This window comes from Dermochelys coriacea, chromosome 11, assembly GCF_009764565.3.
Source record: "Dermochelys coriacea isolate rDerCor1 chromosome 11, rDerCor1.pri.v4, whole genome shotgun sequence".
NCBI classification, from domain to species: Eukaryota; Metazoa; Chordata; order Testudines; family Dermochelyidae; genus Dermochelys; species Dermochelys coriacea.
Genome location: NC_050078.2, coordinates 44,909,590 through 44,924,349, shown reverse-complemented (window position 1 = coordinate 44,924,349; position 14,760 = coordinate 44,909,590). Strand labels below are relative to the sequence as shown.

At 37.1% G+C, this 14,760-nt stretch overlaps 1 protein-coding gene across 3 annotated transcripts in view; it reads right to left on the bottom strand.

Annotated features, from left to right (window-relative positions):
• Nucleotides 1-14,760, bottom strand: part of AGPS (alkylglycerone phosphate synthase) — a 159,501-nt gene that overhangs the window by 24,727 nt on the left and 120,014 nt on the right. For 2 of the 3 annotated variants that reach the window (XM_043505391.1, XM_043505392.1), the window contains exons 15-18: nucleotides 14,611-14,658; nucleotides 10,723-10,792; nucleotides 4,661-4,722; nucleotides 1,623-1,712 (exon numbers count right to left, since the gene is read on the bottom strand). In XM_043505391.1, the coding sequence (XP_043361326.1) occupies nucleotides 1,623-1,712; nucleotides 4,661-4,722; nucleotides 10,723-10,792; nucleotides 14,611-14,658 (270 nt within the window). The remainder of the gene's footprint in view (nucleotides 1-1,622; nucleotides 1,713-4,660; nucleotides 4,723-10,722; nucleotides 10,793-14,610; nucleotides 14,659-14,760) is intronic. The other variant, XM_038422213.2, reaches the window with a different exon arrangement.

Here is a 14,760-nt window from a genome sequence, read left to right as displayed (position 1 = left end):
ACATCTTTACTTTACATGACCACAAGAAATGCATAAGTTTTGAGTCTTTCAGCACAGAAGCTAAATTAAATTCAAGGAGTGGTGAGGAATCCTTACAAATCCTCTTGGCTCTTCCTAGTTTGCTGAAGATTTTGCAGGATGCAATGCGCAACATCAAGACAATGGGTTACGACACTCCTGGTATCACAGAACAATCAACTCTGCAATATTTTCAGCAAAATTGGGAAGTGACAAGATGACTGTAATGATTCCCCCCTTCAATTGTACTTGCTTCTGCACTAACTATCCTCCTTAACCTGGCTACTGGGTCAGTAAGCACAATCTGTGCTTAAGTCAATTTTCATTTCAGCTTTTCAATTCATGATTGTAGATTCACACTTGGCATACCTAGAAAAAGATGCAAAGACAATTAACTAGTTTCTCAACTTATTTTCCCAAAAGCCATCATATCTCATGAACATTGGGCCCATCCCATGATTGATGGAGTGTAATTGCTTATTATCTAGTTACTGAAATCAGGGCTGTAAGAATACAGTAAAAACACAGATTCCTGTATATGTAAGTCACAAGGTGCAAAAGAGGGGCTATATAAAAAAACTGAGAAAATCTTGCTTTTTAAACATCCACTTACAGGTGAATACTGGAGGCTGTCTGAACTGAACATTTACAGAAAAATCACTTGTGCTAACAGAAGGTCAGTGGAATCAACATTAGTACCTCTGGGAACCCTACTGAAGGCAATACTCCCACAGACAAACCCATTTTAATTAGCTCAGTTGAAAGTTTAATAAAAATGATCGAAAAAAACAGGTCTAACCACGGGAGCATTGCATTCCTTTGTCATATTCCATGGAGATTCCAACTGTAGAGAGATAGTTGATATGGCTATCAGAGTGTTACACAACATAGCCCTTTATTTCAGCCCCTTGATATTCTCAGGTTGCTTGCATTTTAGAGACGATAGAACACTAACAATCTGCATATAATATGCAAACATAAGCGTAGGCCGTATCACTTGCAGTTATTCACTTTAAAAATATAATCTGCTTTACATCACTTCATTAAAAGCAGTTGAGACAAAGGATTTAACAGAACAGTTCAAGTTAAACATTTTTTCTAAGGGGAAATGTTATCAGTTTTAAGTACCTATTTTCATAACTTGCTATCATTTTGAATTTTAAATTCAATGAACAAGAAGTTAATTTACATTTGTTTTCTCACACGATTTACATTCATTTCTTACAACTAGTCTTAAACATTTTGACCTGTCTTCTACTCATTCTTCATGTCAATCAATCTTATGACTATTAGAGTGAGTTTAAGGGCTCAAGTCTATCTGGTTATACCTAGCTGCCTGATGGATATACAGAAAATAAATGTCAGAAGACTAACCAAGTGCCACTGTAAACTCTTGAAGTGATAACTCTAGTGAATAGGTTAGAGAGCAAGAGCAAGATCATTAGTGGATGCACTTTAAACTGCGCCACTTGGATAAACCAGTAGTAGGTTAAGTTATCTATTGTGTATGGAAGTATTGGTAAAAATATAGTCCTAGTAAAATTTACTTCAGTTGCTAAAAAAAAATCCCAGAACTGTGAAAACAAAGTTGATGTGCGTCTTACCTGCAGGTGGAAAACGGAGCAAACTGGACACCTTTTTCTTTGCATTCTCTCACTATTCTTTCCTTTACATTCCTGCAGAGGTCTATAACCCTGTAACAGAATATACAGTTCAAAAAAATAAAACAAAAATTTAAAACATTTCCTATGCAGCACTCTATACACTAATTTGTCTTCAACTAGCAATATTCCCTTATTACGTTTATGCCTCTAGTTTAAAACTCAATCTTCCTCACTAGTCTAAAACAATACACTTTAATAATCACAGTTTAGGTTTGGTTTCATTTAAATAAAAAGCATAAGAAAAAATAATGCCCATCAGATCTTTATAAAAATAGTGCTATTCCTCTTCTGGGCATCTATTGGGTGACAAGTTTATAATTTTGATTGTACATGCTAGCTCCTGAGACTATCGTTTTTCCAGAGGACATAAAAAAGCACTGTACTATCAGCGAAGAGGAATGTGTTGGTTATTTTCTTCTGAGCTGAAGTGTGGCAAAGGTGTTTGGCACAACAGCTTAGAAAACAATTCAAAATAGAAGCATGTACACACACTATGCAATACAACATCCTTTTGATATTATGCAAGGCTGAGGTAGAAGGAATTCCTCCAGATGTTGAAGATGTATATTAATTTACCAGCTAGAATCTTATTAAAATTATAATTTGGCACTAAACTATTAAAATAAGTCATAAAACCAGTGATATTTATTTAATTTTACTTAATTTTATTATTGCATTTCTCTGGGACTGATCCAGGTGCATTCAAAACTTTGAAACACAATTTGAAAGGTGTTTTTTTTCATTTAATTTAAATCACTCCAGGTAAGCTTTCACACAGAACTAGAGAAATGCTATTTAACAATTGTTTAAGTTTAGAAGTTTTATACAGATCTGTATTTGGAAAAACATTTGGATTTGGAGGGAGGAACGTTTGAAATTAAAATAACTTTCCTCAAAATGTCTTTTATCAGCTAATCTACAGTGACACACTGGTAGAGACTCTGAAGGAAGGTACAGGTCCCAATGCCAAATCCGGAAACGAGTTAGTAAGTGAGGAGAACGAGTGAAAAATAGGTTTGAATCAACAGATGTAAAAACCTGTTCACTCTGCTCACCAAACTGTAAAGGGGAAAATGAGAAAAGTCTAATTCAGTGACTGGATACTTTGACACTAGCTGAAAATTAAATTTCTATAAGGGAGATAATTAACTAAATTCAGTTGTTTTAAAATCCTTCATGCCACCGACACATTTTAGAGACGGAAACAGCAGCCTCTAAAACAAGGACTGAAACAGTGTTATAGCAGCTGCTAAATCCAAGAACCAGGATGCTGGGTTTGTTGAGATTCTGAACACACGCAAGTCATTTCAAACTTAATTTCCTATCAATTCTATAATCATAAGCTATCAGGGGACCAAAACTGATAAGAATCTGTTTAACGTGTGGGGTAAACAGGAATTTTAAAAAAAGAAAATGTACAGAGCAAATAGGTTATATAGCACTTGAGATCTCCAGAATTTGACCTATTTAAATATGTTTAGGACTTGATCCTCAGTTGTGGTTGAAAGCTGAGGTGAAGCTTAGAATGGAGAGATAATACTGGAGGCATCTGCACTGAGCTAAACCCCTGATGTAAATGTAATTTGAATCAGCTGCCCAAGGGGATATCTGGCAGCCAAGGATCAGCAGGGTCTAAGGACATCCTAGCCATGCTCCCTGGTTGGGCTGTAGGAACGGGTGGTGGTCTCTGTGCAGGGGAACTCCAGCCAGCCAAACTGGCTTCAAGGCCATTTTGCGCTGCCCCATTGCAGGGGAAGAGCTGGTATATAAACCTTAAACCACATGATTGTTTAAGATTAGGTAATACAAAATGAAGCCTACTTCCTTCCCCTGCTGGCAAGCTCACTTCTCTGCAAGCATCTTACTCACAATTCTGTTCCTGCTAAGCCAAGTACAACTTTAGAAAAGCAGCAAGCAAGAAGGGGAGATGCTGAGCATCTGCCTGCCACAGAGTGGCTGAGATAGCAGTTTTTCATGCTGGTTTTAAAATACGGGACATGTCCTCTCCAAATCTGAACTACCACCAGATATGTCGGCACTTTTCCACCACTCCCAACAAAGGGATCCATGCAGAGAACAAGGTTTCATGATGCCTTAGATCAAGATATCTCGTGTGCTCCTGTGGGAGCAGAGAAGAGGCATATACATGGATGGCTATTCAAAGAGAACAAGTAGAGGAGTCAGGCAGCTAAAAAGAGTAAGCTACTACTGTGCTCATCAACTTCAACCCCTGCTAAGAATTGCTTCTGCAGTAAAGGCAGATGCACTGCTGGTAGTGTTGTACTGTACCATACCACAACCCCAGAAGAGGAGATCTTACATCCACAGAAAGGGAGCTCACCTAACAAGTTGGGAAACATTTAGCTCCTTCAGGAATTCTTCACCACACTACATAGTTTTAATAATTTTAACTGTAAAATCATCAAGTGTCATCAGCTCATTCACTCAACCTCTTAAGAATGATTTTTCAAAAAGCAGTTTAAATACCAGAATTGTCACATTGCAGACCCACAATAAAAAAAAAAAGTTACAATCCTAAGCAAGCAACATAGGCATATTGTAAAGTATTTATTCTGCATGGAATGGTTATGTATATGAAGTTTGAAACAGAATATGGCTCTGATTCTACATTTTACTTTTAACATTTCATTAATTTTTCAAGCCCAGTGCCACTTCTAATTCATCAATACCAAAAGGGACTACACTTCTGACCACAGAATTCATATAATTCATGCTTCACAATGGCTCAGAAGTACACAAGCTCATATTAACATAGCTTGGAGTGAATTCATGCTTAAGTAAATATAACTGTTTATTCTTTATGTTTTATGTATACACACTTTCAAATTCCTATCAATGTCTCAAACCAAAGAAAAAAATGCTCAAAGACAAACTGAATAGATATCCATTACAAGATAACCAAGTTTTAATAGAAGTTTTGAACAAAAGACTACTACTTTGTTTGGATATATGTTTACCTATCCCAGGGAACAGAAGTCTCAAATGATTCTCCTATTACATAGTAATCCAGGCCGAGGTCCTATTAAAGAACAGAAAGAAAGGAAAGGACCAGTGAATTAGTGTCCTAATGTACATCTTTAGCTTCAGGATTCCAATTTACTTCAGGCAGCTGCTAGACTGAGAATCACTGTTTCGTGTGATTTTTACCTCGAAGACAGATTTGGCAATCTACACTTACAAGATTTACATATCTCAAAAATCAAATATATATACCAGGACCAAACCTAAATTTCAAATATTAGGAACAATGCTAAAAGGGACTGGTAGTGGGATGCAAAGCTTTTCATTTTTCGGCAAATAGTACAAATCTGACCCTAACGGATAGCTACCAAACATTGTTACCATGGACGCATGTTTAATAAACTATGTTAAACAACCTGGGGGCACTGTTCCTGTCTCTTAGTGAAGAAGTATTTATATCACAAAAACAAAAACCGCCACTATTCACAAAAGCACACTTCTTGTCTGTCTCAACAGTGGCTGACTGAACGGGCATGGAAACAATCAGCCACCTTCCCCATGCTTAGAAATGGTTCCTTCAGTTTATAACTTCACAAAGTTGCCAGTACCTGTGCTGTATCTGTTTAGTGGTTAGAAGATTTCAGTTTTCCCAGACTATCAATCCAGCAGCTTTTATAGCATCATATTAAGTAAAACAGATTTTTAAAACAGTCATATGTATATCTGTCTACAATCATAACACTGCAGGTAATCCATTTGAAAGTTATCAGGTAACTTTGTTTCTGTAAACATTACATTTCAGCAACACTATTCAGATATGTTAGCAAACTTAAGTGATTACTCAATAACTCAAGGAGACTATTAACAAGTTAAAGTTAAGCACAAGCATAAATCTTTGGAGGACTGGGGCCTAACATTGGTTTTGATAGTGAAACTATCACACAAATATATGCATCAGTTTCCTAAAAATGACAATATAGAAAAACAGGTTACAAACACAATTTTGCAATGAACCTGAAATACCAAAAAAGCCACCAAAATTATATGCTAAGTAAAAAGATAGGCTTTTATGTACTCTTCGGAGAATAAAATAAATGAATTTGAGATAAAACACCATTGCAAACAAACAAGAAACTTTTCACAGTAATAAACCTAATGGCAAAATAATTGAGAAACAAGTAAAATACTTGAATAATTTTAAAAGAATTTGAATCTTTAAAGTGTGTTGAAAGTCATTAGGATATTTGAAAATAAGTTTACTGGTTCTTCAAATCAGATGTACTATACAGCTTTGAACAGACTGCATCTGAGACTTTAAGAGACCACAGGATGTAAAGAAAAAAATGTGACTAGAGTATAAACACATAATAAAAAAAATCACGAATACATAGCACTCACTCACGGAATACAAAAATAAATCTGAATCAAGATTCAATGGAAGAAATTATTTTATTGGATACCACCTTCCCTTTTTGCCCAAGAAAGTTAGCAACAAAGTGAACATAATGATAAAGCTAAGTGATGTAACCATAGAATCAGACTAAACAGTTGGACAACAATTGGCAAGGAAACAGTATTCCTTGTTAGACTCAAATCAGTAAAAGTTTAGAGAGAGAAATCAAGTGGGCCAACTCCATGAGAGAAGGGCCTAGAAGGGAAATTGCCATAAAAATGAGAAAATACTACAGGAGTCGAGAAAAAGGGATACCAATGCCTAGGAGATAAACAGTCAAGAAGACTTAGAAGTCATAATTTAACATGTGGTCTAATGAAGTCCAAAAAAGCAAAAAAACCCAAAACATAAAAACCCACCAAACAAATAAGACAACCCCCAACCTACCAGTTAGTAAAAAGATAAAGAAGTGGGGAAGACAGAAGCAGCCCAACTGTGACTATTTTAAAAGTTTCAGAACATTTACCATCACAAAGATATTCACAACAGCTGTCCTATGAAGATTAAGAGTTGTTATTGACTGGACAACAATGTGAGAATGGGGCTGATTAAGTGTCATTATTCACCACTTTATAAACAGAAGAAAGGACAAATGAAAGGAACTAAAATGCTGATAAAGTAAAAGTGGACTAAATTCATGTTGATTCAAGTATATATTATAGTATATATTGTTTGATATAAAGATTGCACATTTTATATTATGCACACCGAAACCAACATTATAAAATGCGCTTCTGCTTGCAGAACGTTTAAGTTTACCATAAAGATTATGGGATACAATATCACAAATGGGAAACAATGTTACACGGCACAAGTATGTTTGCAATTTTGAAACCATGGAATCATAATGTAGAAGAAAACTATTCCCAAAATGCTGGTGCAATTTACTAGCCATTTTGTGAAGAAGGCTCAGAGACTGCTCATAATTCTGAATGGAAAACTTGAGACACACGTATTTGAAACTTATTTTTTTAAATATCTGAATCATTGTATTTTAGGCATTTCTACTAGAACCATGGCTGAGTATTTGAACACCCACAATATTTAGTATTTTCTCCAGCTGTATACCTCCAAACACATGCACAGCTCTAAGTAACAATAGCAGCTATCCATGTGTATCCAAGGCCAGATACTGGCTCATTGTATTGAATTTTTGGCAATGTGAATGGAAAAAGAGGATTATAAAGTATCCTAATCTTTAAGATGGAGTATATCTTGTCTAAGGAATTCTCTTGTGGCTTACGAAGAAGTTCCCTGCACTGTGTCACATGAACACACTGATTCCTGGCCTTATTCCCCAGCTCAGAGTTCTATCGAAGATAGGAACTCAACTGCTCGGAAGAGCGCCATACACTGCTTAAGTGACTCCTTTGGAGAAACAAGAAGTGGCAACAATAAGCCATGGAGAAAGTCCATCCTGTCATCCCAGCTGAAAGAATGCTGGCTATAACATGGGATCTTATAGATTCATAGATACTAAGGTCAGAAGGGACCATTCTGATCATCTAGTCTGACCTCCTGCACAGTGCAGGCCACAGAATCTCACCCACCCACTCCTATGAAAAACCTCACCCATGTCTGAGCTATTGAAGTCCTTAAATCATGGTTTAAAGACTTCAAGGAGCAGAGAAGCCTCCCTCAAGTCAACCATGCCCCATGCTACAGAGGAAGGCGAAAAACCTCCAGGGCCTCTCCAATCTGCCCTGGAGGAAAATTCCTTCCCGACCCCAAATATGGCTATCAGCTAAACCCTGAGCATATGGGCAAGATTCACCAGCCAGATACTACAGAAAATTCTTTCCTGGGTAACTCAGATCCCACCCATCTAATATCCCATCTCAAGGGATTTGGCCTATTTACCCTGAATATTTAAAGATCAATTACTTACCAAAATCCCATTATCCCATCATACCATCTCCTCCATAAACTTATCAAGTAGAATCTTAAAATCAGATAGATCTTTTGCCCCCACTGCTTCCCTTGGAAGGCTATTCCAAAACTTCACTCCTCTGATGGTTAAAAACCTTCGTCTGATTTCAAGTCTAAACTTCCTGGTGGCCATTTGTTCTTGTGTCCACATTGGTGCTGAGCTGAAATAATTCCTCTCCCTCTCCTGTATTTATCCCTCTGATATATTTATAGAGAGCAATCATATCTCCCCTCAACCTTCTTTTAGTTAGGCTAAACAAGCCAAGCTCCTTAAGTCTCCATCTTGAAGTTAAGTAGTTTATAGTGGAGGTAATGAGATAGATCCTTCAGGATGCAGACGACTCATTGAGAAATGCAAACAAAAAAGTGCATTTCTATGGTGGAAAGGCCTGCCAAACTACTGGTGTGCATATACATCAAATAATTATTGCTGACTGGTTAGTATTACAGTAGCACCTGGAGGCTCCAACCAAGATTCGGGCCACATTGTGCTAGGCACCAAACAAACAGTCCCTGCCTCTAAGAGCTTACCATTTAAATAAACAAGGCAAAGGGTAGTAGAAAGGATGCATTTATCCCCATTTTATAGATGGAGAATTGAAGCACAGAGAAATTAAGTGACTTGCCCAAAGTCATACAGAAAGTCAGAACCTTGAAACTGAACATAGATCTCGAGTCCCAATCCAGAGACTTAACCACACAAAGTCTTCTTTCCTTGATGAATAACTGCCTTTTAAACATGCTTAAGTCCTACAGTTAAAAACAGCATTGATTACTGAGTTTGTAGATTGGAGCCAGGAACTCCTGGGTGCTAATCCTGGTTCTGTCACTTACTCAGTTTGTGGCCTGGGGAAAGTCACTTATGGCCTGATTTTCAGAGGTAAAGAGCATCTGCATCTCCCAAAAGGTCAGTGAGACACCTGGATGCTTAGCACCTTTAACGATCAGTCCATTAAGATTTACAATTCAATTTCTTTATCTGTCTGGAAAAAAACTTGCCATAAAAGGGGGTGCAAATTAATGTTTGTACAGTGTTTTAAAAGTGAAAACCACAAATAAATGCCAAATTTATGTACATGCAGTATTGTTGTAGCTGGTCCTAGAGTATTAGGAAGAGAGAGAAGGTAGGTGAGGTAATATCTTATCTTTTAATATCTGTTGGTGAGAGAAGCTTTCGAAGTCCTACACAGGACTCTTCTTCAGGTCTTGGAAACTAACTGAAAGCTTCACTGCAAGGGCCCTACCAAATTCATGGCCATGAAAAACACATCATGGACCATGAAATCTGGTCTTGTGTGTGTTTTAACCTATACTTTACAGATTTCACAGGGGAAACCAGCATTTCTCAAATTGGGGGTCCTGACCCAAAAGGGAGTTGCCGGGGAGGTTGCAGTATTGCCACCCTTACTTTTGCGCTGCTGCATTCAGAGCTGGGTGGCCAGAGAGTGGCAGCTGCTGACTGAGGGCCCAGCTCTGCAAGCAGCAGCACAGAAGGAAGGGTGTCAATAGCATACCATGCCATCTTTACTTTTGTACTGCTGCTGGCGGCAACTCTGCCTTCAGAGCTGGACTCCCAGCCAGCAGCTGCTGCTCTCCAGCTGCCAAGCTCTGAAGGCAGAGCTGCCGCCAGCAGCAGCACAGAAGTAAGGGTAGCAGTACCGCAACCCCCTACAATAACCATGCAACCCCCTCAACACCTTTTTTTGGGTCAGGACCCCTACAATTACAACAATCGTGAAATTTTAGATTTAAATAGCTGAAATAATGAAATTTACGATTTTAAAAATCCTATGACTGTTAAATTGACCAAAATGGACCATGAATTTGGTAGGACCCTGGTCATTACTTGAAATGTCTTCCACCTTGTATTTCGCAGTTAGCACATTTCAAGGGACCATTTAGGGTGAAGTTTCCCATGAACACACAGACTCATAGGGAGGAAAGGAAGGGGGTGGGGAACCAACTTGAGGGGCGGGGGGTTGTTCGTGGGTTACAGATTGCTGTAATAAGCCATAAATCCAGTGTCTCTATTCGTTCCATGATTTAAAAAGACAGGCCTATGAGCTTAAATTCATTAAACTTTGGCAGCCATTAAAAAAAAGTGTTGTGCAGGTTTCCTTTGAGGAAGGGGACTGAGAGGTCAGATATGGAGTGATTGCTTTGTGGAAAAAAAAAAAAGCGTTCACCCACACGTGATCTGATGTTATCTTTTATCATGCCCCTGTGTGAATTCATTTGAGAGCGCAGTGATTGTCTGGTTCACCCACATAGTTGCTATTGGGACATTTAGTGCACTGGATGAGGTCTACTGCATGTTGCGATAGGCATGTGTCTAGCAAAACTTTGCTAGACACTAAAAATCATGGATTTTTACCTTAGTTAGCAGTGACATACTGAGTTAGTTTCCCAGAAGCTGAAGAAGAGCTCTGAATAAGCTAGAAAGCTTGTCTCTCTCATTAACAGAAGCTTGTCCAATAGAAGATTACCTCACCCAACTTCTCTCTAAATTTATGTACATGTAAAAAAAGACACAGCCCCAACAGAGTTTTGATTGATCTTTTCAGTCTAAAGAAAGTTTGCATAAAGAATTTGAAAAAAATCTTTATGGTATCTATATGATTCATTGGGTACGGAAATAGTCATACCACAGCAGCAGAGAATAAAAGTGTGACCTACCCGAAGGTAAGCGATGACAAATGTCAGCATGTAACCTCTCTGTCCATTATCTTCTCCAGCTGCCAGACCACTGCAATTGATGACAGTGAATTATTAACATGGATCTCAAGTGAATGGTTTTTCACAGCTTTCCAATAAAAATAATAAAATATTTTGGGTCAAGACATTTATATGCAAATAGATCAGCAACAACTTCAACTTGAAATGTTTCCAATTTAAACCAGAGTTAATATTTGTTTCATGTCACCACACCTAGCAGAAATCCTCCTTTTTTTTAAAAACAATGTTTTATCCCTGGTTGTTGAAAGGCCCATACGAGAAGGGGAACTGATAATAGACCAGGTAAACAGTGAAACTTGCTATACATGGAGTTATGTACAAAATTAACAAACTGGGGCGGGGGGGAAGTATTTCTCAGCGATGCTAGAGTATAGACATTACTTGTAAAAATCGTAGGTAAAAAATTCCATCAGAAGTGTGATTTTTTTTAATGTGACTGAATCCTTTAGAAGAGAATAAACTGCTAGTGTTAAAAATGTGTCCACTACACACTTTTAAATCTATTCTATTTGTAAAACCCAAAATTTCGTCTCATTTTAAGTTGGATACAGAATTTGGGTAATCAAGATGATAGTCTAAAAAGTTTAATATTAAAAATTATATATGTAAACCTAAAACTAGCAAAAGGTATGTATTCTTACTAGATGTTTGTACAGGGTCTAGAACAACGGGGCCCAAACCATCATTGGGGCCTCTGGCTGCCACTATAATACAAGTTATTACTACTAATCATGCAATTGTCATCCTTCCAGATAAGGAGGTTTCTACCTGGAATTAAGATTGAAAGACCCGATGATTAATTCAGGGTAACATATTACAGAGATTGCTGCAATTATCCCGAAGTCAAGCACTATAATCCCAGGAAATTCAGAGTTAAGATTAAACAAAAGAAATGCAAACATATAGTGAAATGCACAGTTAGGACAGCAGAACTCTGTCTCATAACAATACCATGTAATAAAACATAATTATGATTAGTGTGTACAATAGACTATATTAAGCAGATTTTAAAAGACAATAGGTTTTTGGGGTTTTTTTTTCCTTCATTTTCCTCTTCATGTCACAAAGGCAGCACTAAAGTTGTTGGATGCCTTCATTGTACACTTCTATATCTTAACATGTTTGTCTTTCAAATCAAGCTTTAAATTTGGATTTCTGGATTTCCTGCATTTTCATAGTTTTTTTTTTAAGGGCAGAAGGAACCATTACATCATATAGTCTGGCCCCCAAATTGTGTTTGACTGAAGTGCATCATCCAGAAAGCCTTCTAGTCTTGATTTGAAGATATGAGATGGAGAATCCATTGCATTTAGTGGTTTGTTCCATGTGTCATTCAACCTCACCATTAAAAAATTTGTGCCTTATTTCTAATTGGAATTTATCTGGCTTTAGCTTCCAGCCATTGATTCTGGTTATTCCTTTCTCTGCTAGACTAAAGAGCCCCTGGGCACCTAGTATGTTCTCCCCACAAAATTAATGATGCATTGTAACCAAGTAATCTCCCAATCTTCTATCTGACAAGATTAACAGACAGACCTCTACTTTTCTCACTGTAAGGCATATTCTCCAACCTTCAAATAGTTTTTGTGGTTCTTTTCTGCACTCATTCCAATATTTTGACATCCTTTTAAAAATGTGGGAACCAGAACTGGACACAGCATTCTAGTGTATGTATCATTAATGTAATATACAAAGGTAAAAACCACTTTCCTACTCCCCTGATTATACATCCAACTATTTCATTAGCCCTTTTAACCATAGTATTGCTCTGGGAGCTCTTGTCCATTACGTCCCCTAAATCCTTTTCAGAATCAGTGCTATCCAGGATGCATTACCTAGTTATGTAAGCATGACCTTCCTTCTTTGTTTGTAGATGTAAGACTTCAAAATTTAGTTATTTTAAAATACATTGTTTGACTGGACCTAGCTTAAAAATAAGCAATCCAGATCACATTGTATGACTACCTTGTCCTCAGTTATAATGCTTGTTGGGTGTTTTTGAATAAATTACACACCATTACCTTACCTTCAATTTAATATAATTTTATCTTTTTTTTTTAAAAGATTAAAAACTACATACATGAGCAGTTAACAAAAAATGGAGAGTGTTACTATGTGATATAATTATCTGAACACATGTAATATCAGTTTGAAATCTTTTTTTGGGCCAGATTCACCAGTACGCTCTGCCTGCTTTACTCCAGTCTGGAGCAGCATAAAAGTCAGTTTCTACCAGCTCCTGTTTGTCCCCCCGCCCCATACACATTCAGTTTCCCCTTCACTAACCTACATCCAACTCTCCCAGTTTCCTCAGTTTGTGCCTGTCCTTCCCTTCCTTCCTGTTCTCCCTCTTGAATAGGTCTGGTGCAATGGACAGATTTGGAAAATAAAGATTTAGGATTAATGGTTTTGCCATTCTTCGTAACTAAAAGCTTCTTCTCCAACAGGAGATTATGAACAACAATCTTCTACAAAGAATTCCAGTAAGAACTGTTTTCTTGAAAAATGGCTGCCCTCTCCTTTTATCATCAACTTAAATGGACCTAATTTTCAGAAAGTATTGAGCATCTGCCCTCTGAAAATCAAGCTCCTTTATGGTATCTCAAAGTGAGCACTCAAAAATGGAAGCACCCCATATTATTTGTATTACCATAGTGCCTAGGACTAGAACCTCATTGTGTTAAGACTCTGCACAAACAGAACAAAAAAACACCGTCCCTGCCCCATTTGTTACTTTTGAAAATATAGGCCTATGTGTAAGATGTTCCTGATTCCTTTTCAATATTTTCTCACCAGAGGTTTATTAACCCCAACTTCTTTTCTGTATCAGTTCTACAAATCACCAGCATTAAGAACTGAACAAGAAAACCTAGAACAAAACAAGTTATAACACTGATCTGAAGACGAAACAGCTTAAATCTTCATGATTCCATTTAAAAAAAAACTTCTACTTATTTATATTGTTCTTTGATAGACTCCACATGTGTCAAGAGAATATAAAAGGTTGACCATAACTCCAAAGTTAAGAGGATTGCCATAAGAAGTAAAAATTAAATGAAGTTAAGCTTTTCTTAGTAGATTCCACACAGTTCCTAGACAAAAAAATCCTCTAAAATCAATCACCGGTGTTTCTAAAATCATTCACATTGAAAATGGAGAGTTCAAAGAACATTTTCCTCAAAACTAAAGGAATGCAGCCGGAAAATCTCAGAACAGCTTGTAAAACTTTAGCCTACTCTCCATATGCTTGATTAGATTAAACTACTAAATTTGGCTTTGCCTCTCCCCTACAGTCAATGGGATAATGTCTTCCTGAACATTCGCCTTGCTCTTTTCTCAGTACACAAAAGGCATTCCATACAAACAGGGATATAAGGTAAGAGTTTTGGACAGGTGAACTTTGCTTTTCTGTTAATTTTAAGTTATTTTCCATAAGCAAGATTTATACTTCAGTATATACTTTCTGCAGCCATGTAGTAAAAGTGTAAAGTAATGTGAAAAGGAAACAATCTCTCTAAACAGCATCAGTTAAAATAAAGATCTCTGCCTATTTGTTGTTGTTCACTTGGAGATTTAGTAAAAAGTTAGGAATGCGAGTCTCAGTGATCAAATATGATCAAAACAAATGTTAGTAGCTTAACATCAGTATTTCTTTAAGTGATTAATGACTTGCTTATCCCATTGCTGAACAGACTCTGAAGCAAAAATGAGATTTAAATTTTAAGCCCTGGATGTAAAAAGATGCTTGAATCAGGTGCTTGAATCAAACTACATTTACAGCAAAACCTGACTCATTACCATCAGTGCAATGTGCTTGATGCTACGTACTTTTGCTTCCTTAGATGTGAATGGGACTTAATTCCTGGTTGTTTTTTCCTAGACAAAAACTGATCTCTTCTATGTTAATATTGAAATTTTAAGTGGTCGTAGTTCTACAGGGTTTTTTTTAAATACTTCATTCAGCTCTGCTAGATCAGT